The sequence below is a fragment of the Cutaneotrichosporon oleaginosum genome (genome assembly GCF_008065305.1).
Source record: "Cutaneotrichosporon oleaginosum strain ATCC 20508 chromosome Unknown ATCC20508_contig05, whole genome shotgun sequence".
Taxonomy (NCBI): domain Eukaryota; kingdom Fungi; phylum Basidiomycota; class Tremellomycetes; order Trichosporonales; family Trichosporonaceae; genus Cutaneotrichosporon; species Cutaneotrichosporon oleaginosum.
In genome coordinates, this window is record NW_027072174.1 from 1,956,460 (window position 1) to 1,972,952 (window position 16,493).

The 16,493-nt window shown below is 56.9% G+C and overlaps 6 protein-coding genes across 6 annotated transcripts; 3 read left to right on the forward strand and 3 right to left on the reverse strand.

Annotated features, from left to right (window-relative positions):
• Positions 1-10: 10 nt before the first annotated feature.
• Positions 11-1,926, forward strand: COLE_06306 (uncharacterized protein; the record flags this gene model as incomplete). Its single annotated transcript, XM_018426665.2, has 2 exons — positions 11-917; positions 953-1,926. 2 exons carry the CDS (start codon positions 11-13, stop codon positions 1,924-1,926), a joined length of 1,881 nt encoding a protein of 626 aa, XP_018278947.1.
• Positions 1,927-2,269: 343 nt separating this feature from the next.
• COLE_06307 (uncharacterized protein) lies at positions 2,270-3,135 on the reverse strand (the record flags this gene model as incomplete). Its single annotated transcript, XM_018427469.2, has 2 exons — positions 2,270-3,034; positions 3,070-3,135. The coding sequence occupies 2 exons, from the start codon at positions 3,133-3,135 to the stop codon at positions 2,270-2,272; spliced, it is 831 nt and encodes a 276-aa protein (XP_018278948.1).
• An 883-nt stretch (positions 3,136-4,018) lies between these two features.
• COLE_06308 (uncharacterized protein) lies at positions 4,019-4,528 on the reverse strand (the record flags this gene model as incomplete). The annotated part of the gene is made up of 2 exons (XM_018423146.2): positions 4,019-4,361; positions 4,407-4,528. The coding sequence occupies 2 exons, from the start codon at positions 4,526-4,528 to the stop codon at positions 4,019-4,021; spliced, it is 465 nt and encodes a 154-aa protein (XP_018278949.1).
• A 681-nt stretch (positions 4,529-5,209) lies between these two features.
• On the reverse strand, positions 5,210-6,633 carry COLE_06309 (uncharacterized protein; the record flags this gene model as incomplete). Its single annotated transcript, XM_018423147.2, has 6 exons — positions 5,210-5,356; positions 5,392-5,505; positions 5,537-5,896; positions 5,929-6,285; positions 6,317-6,544; positions 6,580-6,633. 6 exons carry the CDS (start codon positions 6,631-6,633, stop codon positions 5,210-5,212), a joined length of 1,260 nt encoding a protein of 419 aa, XP_018278950.1.
• A 3,445-nt stretch (positions 6,634-10,078) lies between these two features.
• COLE_06310 (uncharacterized protein) lies at positions 10,079-13,055 on the forward strand (the record flags this gene model as incomplete). Its single annotated transcript, XM_065626478.1, has 6 exons — positions 10,079-10,237; positions 10,280-10,336; positions 10,373-10,555; positions 10,598-11,300; positions 11,335-11,387; positions 12,099-13,055. 6 exons carry the CDS (start codon positions 10,079-10,081, stop codon positions 13,053-13,055), a joined length of 2,112 nt encoding a protein of 703 aa, XP_065482289.1.
• Positions 13,056-14,628: 1,573 nt separating this feature from the next.
• On the forward strand, positions 14,629-15,442 carry COLE_06311 (uncharacterized protein; the record flags this gene model as incomplete). The annotated part of the gene is made up of 3 exons (XM_018426170.2): positions 14,629-14,740; positions 14,773-15,154; positions 15,190-15,442. The coding sequence occupies 3 exons, from the start codon at positions 14,629-14,631 to the stop codon at positions 15,440-15,442; spliced, it is 747 nt and encodes a 248-aa protein (XP_018278952.1).
• Between the last annotated feature and the right edge of the window lie 1,051 nt (positions 15,443-16,493).

Here is a 16,493-nt window from a genome sequence, read left to right on the forward strand (position 1 = left end):
CATTCTCACCATGCGCTTCACTATCCCCCTGTTCCTCCTCTTTGGCAGAGCCGTCGCTGAGCCGCTTCTTTACGGCATTCATGCGATCCGCGCCGAGCAGCAAGAGGAGGCAGCCCAAGCTCAGTCCCAGGTTGAGGCCGTAAGCACTTCCGCCGACAACGCAACTGCCACTAGTGCTCCCTCGGTCAATGGCACCGCGCCTCAGCCGGGCAACGAGACTGCATCCACCGCTGAGATTGGCCACGAGGTCCTCATCCTACTCGCCGACGGCTCCCTCGCACTCAACATCAGCGTCGGTACACCGCCGCAGCACATCCTCGTTTCGCTCTCGCTGGACGAAGTTCCCAGTGACCTCCGCCTCACCACTAACGCACCTGCTCCGGGGCCGCCGGCAAACGTCTCCCAATTATTTGCTCCGGCGGACGAGGTGCTCGGCTCAGCTGCTAGAGTGCACGACGACGAAGCCGTGTTCGGCAATCCAAAGGCTGGGGCGGACGAGCCTGGCGCCGGCATCAACAACCCGAGCAGCGAAGTAGTTGAGGGCAGAGAGGATGCCCAGAACGTGAAGGACACCCCTAGCGCAAGAAACCATGAGGCTGGAAGTCAGAGTCTTGACGGAGCGGCGGTCGACGCCAACGAGGACGCGCCTACGGATATCGACTCGGACAAGAGTCCGGAAGAGACCTCAGAGGCGACCACCGCAGCCTCCACTCCTAACACCGAGGTAATCAAGGCCAGCGAGAATGTGTTTGACACCACCAACGGAGTAGTGGTTGCGGATCAGGACCTTTTCCACCCCAGCGAGAGCACCACCTTCCAGACGGAGAACAGGACGTACGGCAATCTGCTCAACAACGGCACCATTGCCGCAGACACCGTTACGATTGGGACGGTGTCCCTCATTCAACAGCCCTTCAGTGCGCCCTTCGTGTGCGAATGACGCTAACTCCAGTGCTACAGAGCGCCTCTGACGCTGCAGGCCGGCTTTCGCTTGGTATCCGGGGCGACTCTGCTTCGCTCGGTAGCATTCCTCTGTACCGTGCCCTCGAAACACACTGGCCCTCTCCTACTGTGGGTCTCTTCGTTGCGCCGCTCAACAACGCTACACCACCTGTTCAAAACGCGGGCGAGCTCACCCTCGGCGGCCTCAATCCGGCTCTTTACAAAGGCGAGATGATGTACATGGATGTGCTGCGGCAGCACTGGGCGCTCCCGTTTACATATCTTGGGATGGGCTTCAAGCCCGTCATGGTCAACGGCACCTACACTGTCGACACCCACGAGTACAACGCCGCAGAGGGTGTTGCACCGCGTCGCCGAAGCTTGGATGAAACGCCGGTGGCCGCCCTCTGGCTCGGTACTGGAAGCCTCCTTCACCCTGAACTCAGCGACGCCCTCCTAGCCGGTGTGCCGGGCACCAGTCGCATCACCACCGGAACTGGCACGAGGTACACTGTGCCCTGCGAGACCAATGCCACGCTTACATTCACTGTCGGGGGGTACAACTTCTCCCTCCCTCCGGCCAACTGGATCTACAATGTGCCCGGTGTCGAGGGCGCCTGCGCGGCCTACTTCAAGGCAATCCAGCAGTCGGACCGCGATCGGTATGGCTTCACTAACGACACTCTTGTCGTGTTCGGCCTCAACGCACTCAGCACGGTCTACACGGCATTTCACGTTGGCAATGGCACCGGAGTGCCTCAGTTAGGTTTCGCGGCGCTGAGCGACGCAGCGAGGGGAGTCGTCCCAGGGAGTAGCCCAGATGTGCCCATTCCTGGGGCAAGCGAGGCCCCGACCGTCACGGGTACCGGAGCGGGCGTCAATGCTTCTGTGCCCGCTGTTACTGCGCCTGCTACAGCATCCCGTGCTGTGGCTAATATCGGTGCTATGCTCTTTGCGGCCGGACTGGTGCTAGTTGTCCTGTAGTGAACCAAGCAGATCCTGCCCTCGAAGTATCATGAGTAATGTAAAAGCACGCGTGTAGAGCTGCTAAGTCTTGCGCATGAGACGCTGCGTGCCGCTGCTGATACCCCAGAGTGGGTTCTCTGCGACTCCGATCTGTTCCGGAGGTAGCTGCTGTCAAACGTGATGGACTGCGTCATAAGCAAGGAGCGGAATGCTTACCCATACATGCTGGTGTTGCCCCCCACAGCACAAGATCGAAATCGTGTCAGACATGCTAATCGCGCCATGCCCCCTCCTTGACATCGCATATGCATTGGTTTTCGTATATCAACTTGTCGATTACAACGGACACGATGATCTCTGCTCACTGCTGAGCCTGCTTGACAGGGTACGACGAAGTCGACGAAGCATCGTCGTGGACGCGGTTGCGCGTCGACTTCTTCGTGAAGCGGTAGCCCATGGCAAAGAGGGCGCCAAGAGCTAGGAGGAAGACACCGACCGTGACACCAGCGCCGATGCCACCGGCCTCGGCCGACGAGAGACCGGAAGCCGAAACTTGGGCAGTGGCCGACTGAGCATCCTCCGAGCCACCCGGGGCTCCGCCCTTCTTCTTACCGTTCTGGTCGGGGTCGCTCGAGATAGTGAGGTTCATCACTTCGTCGGTCGTGGCGAGGCGAATGTCGCCGACATTCTGGCAACCGTAATTGGCGGGCTGGGTCCACGAGTCAGTCAGCTTGACGTCGGCGCAGAGGTACTGCCAGCGCTTGTCGGTGCCGCGGCGGGGAGGGCCGTCGGCCTGGTACATGACCATGATAGTGGCGTCGTCCCCAGCCTTGAAGCCAAGCGAGGAGAAGTCGGGGCCCTTGGCGCAAACGTGACCCGCCTCGGCGTCGACAACGGTTGGCTCTCCATACGTTTTGAACTCGTGAGGCTGGGCAGTCACATCCTTGGTCCAGAGGAAGTTGATGTTGTCGACCGGCGACGCCTGCGACAGACTGATCTGTCCGCCGGTCAGGGGGTATGCAGCACGCTCGCCCAGGGAGGAGCCCGAGCACGGGCCACGGAAGGTCGAGGAGCCGTCCGTGTCCGCGCGCATAGGCGGGAAGATAACGGTGACCGTCGGGCGATTCTGCTATCAGCTGGGCTCCACAACAAAGAACCCACGCTCTGGCGTTCGCCGATAACGGCAGCGGAGGCGGCAGTGGCAAGGAAGAGGGCCTTTGCGAGCATGTTTCAGTCAGAGATCGAGTGGGGAGCTTGGAGTGTGGGCGCACCCAAAGCTCTCGTCTTATATGCAACACAGTGAGTCATAGTTTAGCTCCACGGTTAATCTGCTATCATTCCATTCGACCATGAGTCGACCCCATGACCCGAAGGAATCATCGGAGCCGGTGTACTGTGGGAGATCATTGCATCTCATGAAGAGAGTGCGGCTTCACGGCTGATCTGGAGGCATAGTGTCAGCTTGGCCGCTCACATCTTACCACCTGTCAGAGGTTGGCCCAGAGTGTCTTGGCCATCATAGACATTACCCAAGGCACGCCTCGGCCGACGACAAGAGCGGATCCATCAGGCTCACCAGACTCACTGGCTCTATAGGGTGCAGCGACCACCCTGCCATGATAAGTAGAGTAGAGACGCAGAGGCAGCGCATCTCAAGCGACAGCGTTCGACAGCCGCCATCGCCTCGGCGTCGCGTCAGCAGAGTCGATTCAATCTGTGGTGACTGTGTAACAGTGAAATGACCGAGAGCCGACAGATTGATTGGGATGCAATCAACCCTGCGTCGGGCATCTCGGGTGACAGGTTGCGTCCAATCCGGTTTCAGGAATCCAACTGTTTCATATGTCTGCCAGGCTGAACTAGACTCGCCTGCCTCGCGTTCATACGATACCACCACTGATTGTCAATGACTTCTAGCTGAGCACAAGACGAGGCACTTGGGTTACGGAGCCACGCTGGTGCACACAGTTTTTCAGTACGGCCTGAAACTACGATTCTAGGAGCCGTATGGAAAGGCCGGACGGCTAAAAGCTACCCCGTTTCAAGCGCGGTGCCGCATGTAAACCTTAAAGCGCCAGATACATGGACTGCGAACTACAAATATAACTTCTTAGAGGGCGGCGACAACGGCGGCGGCGATGGCAGCGCCCATGACAGGGACCCCGAGGGCCATGGCCGCACTTGTGCCCGAAGGCGACGCGGCAGGCGACGAGGCCGCGGCGGCGGCACCCGACGCAGCGGCGCTGCCCGACTGGCTCGCAGAGGCGCCCATGGACATGGACGAGTTGCCGCTCGAGTGGGGGTTGCTCGTGTTCGAGGAGTAGGTGCCCTCGGGGCACTGGGCGCCGCGGTAGATGGCGACCCAGTCATTGACCTCAGTCATGCACCCAGTGTACATGCACTTGCGGACTGTCGAGGTGAAGCCGTACTCGCAGAGGCACTCGGCAGACTCGCTGTTGTCAGCCACGGTCTCAAAATGTCCGGCTAGAGCCGCTCACAAGTTCTTCGAGGGGCAGGCAGTGGCGTTGGCAGCGGTGACGTTCTGCGCACACTGCGTGATGCAGGGCGAGAGCTCGGCGGCGGCGAGGGTGGCGAGGGCGGCGAAGGCGAGGAGCTTCATTGTACCAGAATTTTGTGAGTGTGAGTTGGGGGAAAAGCGACGCGCTTTCAGCGCGGCAGTTATAAAGTGCGGCCGAGACCTCCTCATCGGGTCTGGAATTAAAAAAGGCCCAGCCACCGCCAGGCTGGGCAGGGAGCTGGGCTGCCGTCCACCGCCGGCCGATAGGATGGCGAGCAAGCGACTGGCCTGGAAGTGCCAAGACCAGCAAGACTTTTATCAGATAAACTGCGGCCGAAGCTGTCAGGGCATGTCGGCAACCTCGGATGATTGGCCCGGCTCAGCCACCGCTCAACCCTCGTCCGAGATCAAGTGGGGATAATGACGTGTGCCTAGGCTGTCACTTAGGTTGTCATGCATGCAAGCGGCTAGTTGGGCATTAGCGCAGATGGTGAATAGCGTTTTGGCGTGATCAACACGACCGCCCCGCCCTCCCATTTTAGATTCCTGGTGATTTTGAGTCAGACTGTATCTGCGCCTGCCTGATCCCAAACAACACAATCGAGGGCAATGTGCGGCAAACCACCCAAGTGCTGCGGGTGCGGCAGATGGACGGAGATGCATTGTGCATATACAGTAGGCGTGACATGATCGCAACTCGTCAAGGATGCTTACAACATGAGAAGTGGCCATGCTGTGGGCCACATTAGCAGAAGGACGTAAGAGCTGTAGGTTGGGCGTAGTTCAGTAGAAGCCTGAGCCGTCTTCGTCGGCATCGTCGAATTGGCCCAAGAAATGCGCACCGTTGCTGAAACTGTCGTTCCGGGCCTGAGACTGCTCGAACCCAACAGCCGCCGTGTCGGGGCCAGGTTGTAAAGAGTGAGGATTGAACTCATGATCAGACGAAGTTCGATCGACACACTCACAAGCTCCTCCAGAGTGGCAAATGTCACGGCTAACGCGGGGTCGTAGGAAGGGCCCAAGTCTGGCCCGTGCGTGTGTGATTGCTGTGCACCGCATGGGTCAGCAGGATCAAGAATCTGGAGTAAGCGTGGCCACAGGCGCACACACCGAGGATGGTAGGTTGGGCAGCGAAGGGGAGGCGATCATCGACATCGAGGCTCCCAGATTTGACGGATGCGGCTCTGGATGCAGGAATCTCGACAAGTCATATGGCCTAGATGAGCCTCCCAATGAAGGAAGAGGGCGACTGTCACGCCCGTTTCCGTCCACATCTGGAACACCCGTCAAGGAAGGGGGACCCAAGTTGGTGCAGCCCTCGTTCGACTCCCCCTGGGGAAAGACAAAGTGGGGTAGCGCAAGGGACCCAGATTCAGTGGGCAAAAACATCTGGAACAGATCTTCCAGAAGAGGGGGTGCTGGCTGCGTACTGCTCTGTGGGAGCATGGGGGTGTCCTGGAGCTTACAGAACTGAAGTGAGCCAAGATGTAAGCGACGCTCACCTGGTTTGTGGCCAGCCTGGACTCCATAAACGGTACCGATGCAGGATCTGGCCCGGCGAGCGAGTCCGGGAACGGGGGCATAGCTGGAGTTGTAGGCTTGCTTGAGGACGCGTATGACCCAGTATTTTGCTGCTCAATGGCAAGATACTCAATGTCCGGCATGGAAGACTGGTGCGCAAGCTTAGTCCGAGGAGCAGAGGTTCGCCGCTTGCGAGGCGACTTTTCAACATTTGGTAGGGTGTCCGTCTGCAGAAGGGCCGGATAAGTGTTTACCCACCTAGGAGAGAACCGCTTGAAGAAGTGGGTCCAGTACGCGTTGATACCACCAGTTTGCCCGCGCTTAAGGAGATCGCGGAACTGAAGTCAGCTGGCTCGCAGTATTACTCACGGGCTCCCCATGCGCGGATCGCTCGAACGCCAGCTGGACGTCTGACTTGCGGACGACGCGGTCTTCCCATGGGTAAAAGGGAAGGAAGTCCTCGAATGCTGCCAACAACTGGGCGTCTTTGGGTCGGGGTACCTGAAAACCAGCCGCAAAGTACATGCTTGCCTTCTCGAGATTGTTCCTATAGGCCTCCAGCTGAACGTCTCCGTTGAGAACTTCGGCACTGGGCATCTGATGTTAGTCGATCCACTGCGGATATACGTCACCTTCTCGACGAATGCCTTCCAGAAGTTGGCACGGAAGTCGTACCCTACGCCCATCTTGTCATACGCGCTCGGAGACAGCTGGCGAGCAAAAGCAAGTAGGTCTGTAGCAGCCTTGTCTCGTGTCTCAGCGGTTCGGAAAGAGGCGCTCTTAGTTTGTCGAAGAGTGCGCATCTTGGCTGGGCCCTCAACGTCACTGCCAGCACGTGATGAGGGTCGAGAGTGTGCTGAAGATGATGCTTTGGGCCTGGGGCTCTTCTTAGGCGTTCCCTTCCTAGGTGAAATCCTGGGCGGTCGAACTGAGAAGGGCTCGTCATCGTCGCCAGACGGCCAAGCGTTCCGTCTAATCTGCCGGGGAGGGGTGGAAGGTGGGGGGCCAAGAACGTTTGAGACCGGGAAGATCGACGTGCTGCCCGAAGAGGGAGTGCCAAGGGAATTGCTCGGCTGGACCGGAATCGGAACAGGCGGAGGAGCAGTGAGGGCGGCCAAAGCCTGCACCCACAACTCGAGCTCTGGAGTGTGGACCAGAACAGCTTGGCTGTGATAACGCCTAGCATATACAACACACATGCCAAATTGACGGCGGTCTTTGAGGGGATTGGGAATCAAAACATGCGTTGCCACTAGCGTTCCAAGGTTGGGGCTTCGAACAATATCAACCCGGAGGCCTTGAGGACAGAGAACCTAATGTCAGCGCAAATCGAGCGAAGGACTACTTCTAGGAGGGGCTGAATCGCGGCTTGCTCGTTGCTTGAAAAGTATGACAAATTGATGTGAAGCACGGTGCGGCGAAGATTCATCTTGGTGATGAGTGTCTCGATCGTGGCAAAGAGGAGGGAGGAACAGCTTGTCAGGGAGTACGGGGGGGGGGGGGGGGGGGGGGGGGGGGGTGTAATGTTGAGGTGGCGACACAGGAAGTGGAACTGGTTATGGAGATATTATGAATGTGGTGGCGAGAACTATGAAGGAAAGAGAGTCTGGACGTCTATAAAGGCTGAGAGGAAGAGAAGGGAAAAGAGGCGAAGGGAATGAATGTTTGGAACGAGAAGGTAGGACGATGGGTTGTTTGGTTCCAGTATTGTGGCTTGCGTGAGTCATGTCCCACACACATCTGTGCGAGAAGGTTACCCTGATCTTTGCAGAGCACGGAAGTGGCTCCAGCTTAACACTTGCGTTGATCCTTGCATAGGTAGTCACTGGCCCACAGAACACGTGTGAACGTGAGGCGGATGTTAGAGCACATGACTTTCGTTGACGAGCAGTTGTTACAAGATCAACAGCACTATAAGCTTTCGCGAAGTGACTGCAGCCTCTGCGGGAAGCGCCGCAAGCTTGAGAGTTATGAGGATCATCAGGAAGCGAGAAGAGTACATGCAATCAGAGGTTGGAGTTACTCATCGCTCACTCGACGGAATGACCTTGTGGCACGCTCCTGACCTAGAGTAGATGACGGCTTGCCGAACTTGGATGGGTAGGGGCGAGGAAAATGGTTGCAACTAGGAGACTGTTGACGACAGCACAGGGAAGCTCTTGCCACGAAATCGGCACAAAGCCGAGGTAAAGGACCTGGGACGAACAAGCGAAAGCGCTCAGAATGATGGGGGGCTGTGCCATCATTTCCTTTGCACCATCTGATCTCCTATTCTTTTTCCGATTATCAGCGAGCTGTCGAAAGGGCAGGTCAGTGACGGGCGGCCACAAAGTTGCAAGTACGCGTTTGGTTGGGCAAGAGCTGCGCGGTAGCGCACAACATGGGCCTTGTGTGATTGAGACACTCACCATAGCTCAGTTGGTAGAGCGTCGGACTGTAATCTGTTACCTCGCCTCTCAATCCGAGAGTTTCATCCGCAGGTCCTGTGTTCGACTCACAGTGGTGAGAGTTTTTTGGGCTCGGCGTCTTCACATCCTCACTTTCAGCATCGTTTCGCAAAGGGGGATGGATGTATTGCCGATGGGCGATCGGCGAAGCAAGGACCCACGGTGGACCCCCTGGTGGTCCCCAGGCAAGGCAGATTAGCGCAGAGGAGGCAATTCGTCTGCAGCAGTCCGCCCCTCCACGTTTCCCAATGAACTTCAGTACCTCTGTACCTCTGCCTCGCCACAGGGGTGTATAATGGCTACCGAAGATTGGGCTACATTTAGCACATTCAGCACATTCAGCACCTCTGTCGGAAGGAAGTGCTAATTGGTCTCTCACAAAGAAGTGCTGATCATGCTCAATGATTGAACGCAACACTCGCCTGGCCAGCGAGCCTGCGTTTTGTGGAGGCCCAACGAAGTCGCGCCGATCATTTTCTGTTCCCCAGGCCGATCACTGCAAAGCAGCCCGAGCACTCGGTCGGGCCTCCACTGAAAAGCAGCCCAAGGACCGTCTGAGCCGCAAGGCGGAGAACATTACCAGCTCCGTACGTCCTACTGTCGAGTGCGTATATGAGGTGCTGTGAAAACGACATGGTAGGTGTGGGGTGGGTGAGTTCAGGGTGAGTTTAGGGTGAGCTCAGGGGGAATCAGGATGAGTCGGAGGAGGGCAAAAAGGATCGATCCCTGTGCGACTTGAACACACGACCGTCAGGACGCTCGAGAAGGAGCTATATTCCTAATTGGAATCTGACACTCTACCAACTGAGTTAAGGGATCTTCGCCGAAGTAGCCCAACATGCCGGTTCTAACCAGCTCTGAGTTGATTCCAGCCGCTGGGTGGGGTCCGTGCGATGCACTGGGGTTGCTTGTGGGTGCTGAAGGCTCAAAATCGGGCATAGGGACGAGCGTGGAAGGTTGAGGGAGCGGGTGGAGGCGACTTCGAGCGCGCGCCACAGTCGACTTTTCTTCTCTTCTTTGAGAAGCTAGTATTTCTCATTGGAATCTGACCATCTACCAACTGAGTTAACGGGTGTCCGTTGGGTAGCCAAAGAAGACTGTACAAGTAGTCTCCCCTGGCCTCTGGAATATACCCCGCTCATTTGAATGTATCCGAGCATACGCAGAGTTTCCGATGATGCGACATGTGTGGCCTGCCCCCGCCGACGTCAAGTTTATGCTTCCTGCGAACTGATTCTTCAGCACTTTTCGGTTCAGTCAACAGAGGCAGAGGTACAGAGGGGTAACATCACCTATCTATATGTATATGACAAAAACGGTAGGAGTTCACATGCATTTCACCCATGTCTATCCCAAACTCGCATACTACTCTTGCTCTTCTCCTCTACGACCACTCCACTCACCTCCCTTCCCACTTGGCACTCACCACACAGCAACAGCGCACAGATCCTTGCCCACATTGGCTTTCTTTCCAATCACTCCAACTCGCTCCATCATCACCTTCCTCAGTCTTCTCCTCGTCACCTGAGTTGGCGGCGATCACTGAGCCACCAGAGCCGTCTCTTTCGCGCACTAGATGACCACCTACCTTGTCATGGTCATGGTGGTCGCGCTGCCCTAACTTGAGGAGCCCAAGCGATCATGCGATCCAAACAGTGCCACGCCCTCTTCAGGCCCCGTCGCAATGTCCTCCAATCTTCGCGAAGACTCGGGCAATGACATGGACATTGATCTCGAGGAGGACCTTGATACCATGCTCGGCAGGCTTAACGAGCAGGAGGCCGACGATGAGGTGGAAGCATTTCACGATGAGGATGCCGGCTTTCATCGGCAGTCTCTTTTGGTATGACGCCGGTTTGGAGAGTTTTTCCAAGTGCAACGAGAGCGCGGTAAGCTCCACCTCATGCCGGGCAACCCCTCGTCACATCAGGATTACCTGAAGGTATGTTTGAAACTGAGATGCCATGCTGACAGGTAGAAAGAGTTTGACCATCTCAACTACGGGACATGTGTATCCTTCTTCCTGTGGATGGCAAGTCGAATGCCCTCCAGTATCGGTAACCCGGGCCCGAGCATCTCCACTCTCAAAGGGTACTGGTACCATTTCAAAGCGTACTACTTTGCCAAGCGCGGTGGTCAGTCTATCCCCCATGGCATCTCGGTGAGTTGCAGTTACTGTGCGTGACCATGCTAAAGCTCACAGCGTGCCATCAGCACCCTGTTTCACTCCCTCCTCGAGGACAATATTCTCTGCGACATTCGCAAGGCTCGCCATTTCACCTCGCCGGAAGGTTTGAGGTGCCTTGCTTTCGTCGCATGGGAGCCCGAGTGGTCGCCAAACGTCCTGCGACGTCGTTGGCACTTTACATTTTGGCAAGCCGCCATGCTCCAGGGAACACTCTGGGCCAACAATCTCTTCGACGACTCAAAAGAACGCGTTGTGACGTACGATCACTTCAGGTTGGTGATCTCACGTGTCAGCAACGACGATTCGCCGGTAGAGTGTCAGGTGGGTCTTCTTTACCGACCCGTCGCGGCCGAGACTGCTCAGGCAGAAGACAAATATCACGTCCTCAACTCCACCACCGAGCGTTGGCTCTGCCCTGTCACGTCCTTCTTGGTCCTTGCTTGCCTCAATCAAGCTCTCCCTGAAAACTTCGACTTCGCCATGCTTGATGACTTGCCCAGCCTCCTCAATGGTGTCAACATCAAGATTCTCAGCTTCAACAAGGCCGACACGCCAGTGTTCGGTGGGGAAAACGCCAAAGCGGGAATGTATGGGAATCCATGGAATCTCAAGGGATTGGCAGTCGTGCTTAAGCGTCTCTGCGAGCTGGCCGAGTTCGAATCGTATATTGTGCCAAGCTCTTATCGAGTTATGGGGCTGCAGCTCATGTCCATTAGCGGTGAGCGTCACGACGATTGTGGAGCTAACTCAAGGCCTTGACCGCATGAAATTGCAAACTAAGGCCACCCATGTCCACAACTCCACGGTGACTGACTCTATCTACGCCAATTGCCGTGAGTATCTTAACTGGGCGGCACTTGGGCTCATTGCTAGCCCGGTTGATCTCTCCGCCCTGATCTGGATCCAACCAGACCGCCTGCTCGAAGCGTATGCCCTCCACCCTCACACTTCTCGGGCCAGGCCTTGGGCCTGCTCGACGTTCAAACGTCACGTGGACCGTCCCTGCCTGTACGTACTTTACAGTCACGGCGGCTGATTTTAGAGCGGTCACCACACCCAGGTCGGAGGTCGAGTATCTTCACATTATGCAGAACATTCTGTTCGGAAGCAGCAAGCTCAACGGCGCTACCTTGAAGCAATGCGCCGTTCCGCTGCCACAGCTGGACTCCATTGCCAGCTACACTCCCATCGGCAGCCTTGGCACACATGACACGTGCGGAGCTTGCGGTAAGACCCTCAAAGGCACCCCCAGTGATGTCCTCGAGCATCTCATGCCATGCACTCGGGTTTCAGTCAAGAGCAACGCTCGAGCGGACTTCTTCAAAAGTACCCAGCGTACCCTTCCCTTTCCATGCATCCCTCTCTTTCGTCCACCGGCTCATTTACGGATCAACGCTCCAAGCCAGTTCCGACTCGTCTAGGGCGCGTGTTGGTTAATCCCCCCGTCCTGTGGAACAGCGCCCAAAGCCAATGGACATTGGACCTGACCGTTATGAAAAGCGCTCTCTACACTCAGATCTCCAAGTACGGAAAATTCGTCTGCAAGTGCGGCCACAAGTCATACTGCATCTCAGCCATCATTCAACATCAGCTCTCGCACGGTCTGTGGGTGGCTGACCTACCCAAGGCCATGACCAATAGTAGCTTCCAGCTCCCATGCGACCCGCGTTATTTCTGGGAGATTGGATGCTGGGTGGCTGACCCCCTGGAGATCGAGCAAGTCTGCGAGCGCCTCTACCGCGAGCGCTTCGTTGACCTCCCACCAGATTATCGGTATCGCATCCGGTTCGACATTCAGCTCGGCGCCATCGAAGCAGCCGCGCTCGAGCCTGATCTCCTATCAGGCTATACGGACCACAGCGACAGCAGGCGGCTCTGCCCCTCCACTATTCTGTGCGAGCAGGTCTGCTTCTGCTGCCTCCACTCGACTGCGGAGTCTTTCAGTGTTCGGATGCGTCCACCGAAGAAGAAGCACCACCAATCTCTCCACATTTGTTGCGAGTTTCTTCGAGCCCGCGACGAGCAGGGGGGCATCTTCATCCGCAAACGTCGCCTTATCTGCCCGGACTTGGTTTGCTCGCGCCACGATCGCTCGTTCGACAATCTTCTCCACCTGGCATGGCACCTCGCTGCTGTCCATCGTGTTCAACTGCGCCGCTCATACAGGTCATACCGCGACGCTCCCATGAGTCACATCACAGTCGCATCGGCCTCTCCGCTCATCATATTCCTCGCGGCTTGTGACGATGCCGCGCTCGACACCACCCTCCGGAACGCCGCGAATACGCCCATGTCCGAGCTCGACTGGACGCGCGCCCTCAATGAGGTGGACTTTGTTTTCTCCGCTAAAAAATGTAGACTTTTTCAGCCCGCTTGCCAACATCAACTTCAATCTAGCGGAGTGGTAATGTTACCCACTCCCAATTTCAACCTTGGCCACGCCCTCGAGGACGTGGGCGCTAGCTTCTTTTGAGATCAACACGCATTGTGACATAGCTTAGCGACAGGCAACTGTGGGTGGAGAAAACTTCGATGTCAATAGCACAGGCGTGTATAAATGTGGCTACAGAGGTGACGAAGAGGCTCAAGTCACGTAAGGTGTGCACTGGGTGGCGGGCGGAGGTGACGATTGAGATCCCAGAGATCACCGGAAAGGATTGGGCCTTAGATATCTGATGCTGATCACGGAAATCGCGCTGGTCAGTTGCGCAGTCGGTGTACCGTCCATCAGCCCTCTTTCTATTGCTGACAGCGATATGGCGATCACTATCTGATCACCCAGACGCCAATGCTTCGTTCATAACTACCTACACATCCTCCTCTACTCAAACCCCCATCACTCCCTCCCCCTTCGCCAGCAGGTGCAGTTCTTTGCTGCAGCTTGCAGTCTCCTCTCAGGCGTGTAACCCCAGGGCTAGCTGTCAATAGCCGGAGATCATTCATGCTCCGGAAATCTAGGAGCTGAGGACGGTGGCCCCCACGATGGAAACTCGGAAGCATCCAACATCGAGGCAGCCACGTCTCAACAGGCATCCAAATGGGTTAGGCATATCTGCAGACTAGAGGTTTTGCGGTCGCATCACAGCCAAGCATGCAGGGCTCTTGCTGCCTTGCGACCAGGGAGGTGCTTACGGATGGGTGTAACGCCATGAACGTTGACATTCTCCCGGCGACTGTGCATCTCCCACGCGGCGACGAGATGGGCCCTAGAGTAGTGCATGAGAAGCTGAGGCATGGGCTTGCTCCCATAGATTGGCACTCAGAGAATGCATTCTGAAGGTGAGGTGAAGGCTTGTAACGCCATTGGAGTACGACGACATGGAAATGCCTCAGGGGTTGGTATCAGCCAGTCATCCGCAACGGATTGCAGAACGTCTAACCGACTTTATGTCTTCTCTCAAACACATTCTGGCCTGTAGTCTCCATTTCCGCATCTAGCGCCATCTTCTACAGCCTTGCTGCTGCGACGTTCACTGCCCGCTGTCCAGTCATGTGAGATTAAATGGCCAAGCCCGTTCACTCAGAGGCGGAGGGTGATTCCTCGCCATTCTCTCCCATGCGCGATCGTGCTTCAAAGTTGTGTGTACCTGGCCCCGAACTGAAGTCGATAAAAGGGTCCATTTGTGACGGTGCCTCTCATGTTGCCGACTGATCGCCGAGCGCTCGTCCAGGAAATCCTGCTGCCGGCATGTTGTTGGACCTGATGGCATTCTCCTGTTGGCATCCTCGGCGAGTGGACACTTCCGCGCCTTTCTAGACATCCACTCCCATCTCGAGGGGTTGTCGCCGAAAGTCAGATGTGCCTGTATCTACCGATGCCGTTACCACACCGGAGAGCATCACCGTGTGCATATCCTTCTCGAGAATATCGACGTAGCGCGGAGACTTCCAGGCGTCTGGAACGGTGGTGGGGGGCGCCGGTTTGTGCCCAGTTGAGTTGAGCGCAGGATAGTGCTGGTTCTCTGGGGCTGGGGCTCTGCGGTATAAAAAGAGCTCATCAGTTGACTGTGCGCTCTCCCCACCATTGCTCAGTACCTGCTCCAAACATGTCCCTCCCCGATATTGTGACGAACCCCGACGCCGTCCTCGGCGACAAAGTTGCTTGGCGCTTCAAGCGCGCGCCGGACTATTCTAAGACGCGCAAGTGGTACGAGGAGAGTGAGTGACGAGTGTAGCGTAGCTGACGAAAGCCAAGACGCAGAACCACGAGCCGGGGTCTCTGCCCAACCTCGTTGAGAACCTCGTCAAGAACTGGGAGATCGAGGCATCCTTCAAGACAGATTTCAACGAGTGGCGCACCGTTGTCCAGGACAAGTACAAGTTCTACTTTAATGGGGGCGACCCCAAGACGGGACCCGAGATGCTGCGGGTGGGCACGTATAACGCGCTTCTGACAAGGAGCGAGTTCTACGACCCGGAGAGAAACGATTTCACTGCCAGCCACAAAAGCTTCAAGCGCATGATGCCTGTCTTTGCATGGGAGGTCCTTGAGGTGTACTCTGGACCTCCCGTCGTGGCCATGAAGTGGCGTCACTGGGGAGAAATGAAGAATGACTATGTCGGCTTCAATGCGTAGGTCGACGCTAGCACCGAAACTCTGACGCCAGTGAGGGCAAGAAAGTTCGCGTCAAGGCGCACGGTGGTCTGCTTGACATCGAGGGCATCCTCGTCGCGACCGTCAACGACAAGCTGCAGGCTGAGAAGCTGGAGGTGTGGATGGACCCTATGGCCATGTGGAACCAGGTGACCAAGGAGGGGCAGAAGGTCGTTATCGAGGATGTGGCGGAGCATTCGGGCGGTGAGGAGCACGACGAGGCCCGCTGCCCGATTACCGGCCAGACTGGCGTTGCCCCTCACTAGGCCTGTACCCAGCCTGCGAACAGCGCTGCCCACTAGGTTGTAGAGAGCTCTATGCATGTATCTGACGACGCGAAGTGTGGCTGTACGGCTGTAGTGGCATCGGTGCACGTCAACGCGAAACCATCGTCTGGTGGTCTGGTTTGCTTGCCCACCCAACAAGACCGGTGCCATACTCGACCGGTGCCATGCATGCCCACGCTCCAATCGCTCGCATCTCATTTGCCTGCTCGCAGATAGCTGCACGCGACGGTGAGCACATGAGGTGCGGGATGGCGCATCGATGGTACAAGGTTGTCACCCGGCCGCACGCGCGCATCTCCGCAGGCACTACTTCCGCCCCCAGGAACACTATTACGAAAGGTGCTTCTGGCATGCATCTTTGAGCACTCAGTGGCCGTGGAACATCGCGCCTGCCACCGCAGCCGCTGGTTGAACGTCGGCACGTCTGGGAGTGGAGTTCGTGGGTCGGGGCTAATGTCAAAGCGAGGCAGTACTAGTGGACATCTATCCGTTTCAGATCACGGCCACTCTGAAGCTTGAGACGGCAGTCGGGGTGTCGGGACGAGCTCGACGCCGACCCGGCTGCATGTACCCTGCTGCCGTTCATGCTGTCATACGTGTCAGGTCACTACTCGTCCATTCTCCGGTCTCCCCTCTTCCGACGCTACAACGCATGACACAGATCACACAAGCCGCTTCACGTGATATGGCAGGCTGAAACGGTGCTCGGGAAGAGCCCGACCTGAATCAACACGCTGATCTTTCGTGAGTGGGCCATGTGGCGGGACAATCCCTTCCCGCGGATCGGATCGTCCGTGGCGGTAAAACATGTGTGCAGGCCATCAATCAGACATATGAGCCCAGACATATGTCACGCTTGCCACTCCAGGACGGCGAACACGGGCTCAGCGACATGCGTTCCACGCCGTGTATGCCGTGTATGCCGTTTGCCTCGCTTTCACTGACTGACGGCATAATGTCCTGAAACAGCCTCGAACATGCCAGGGTTGGGCTGGCTGAAGGGATCGGGCTGTTCAAAGTCAGGAAAGCT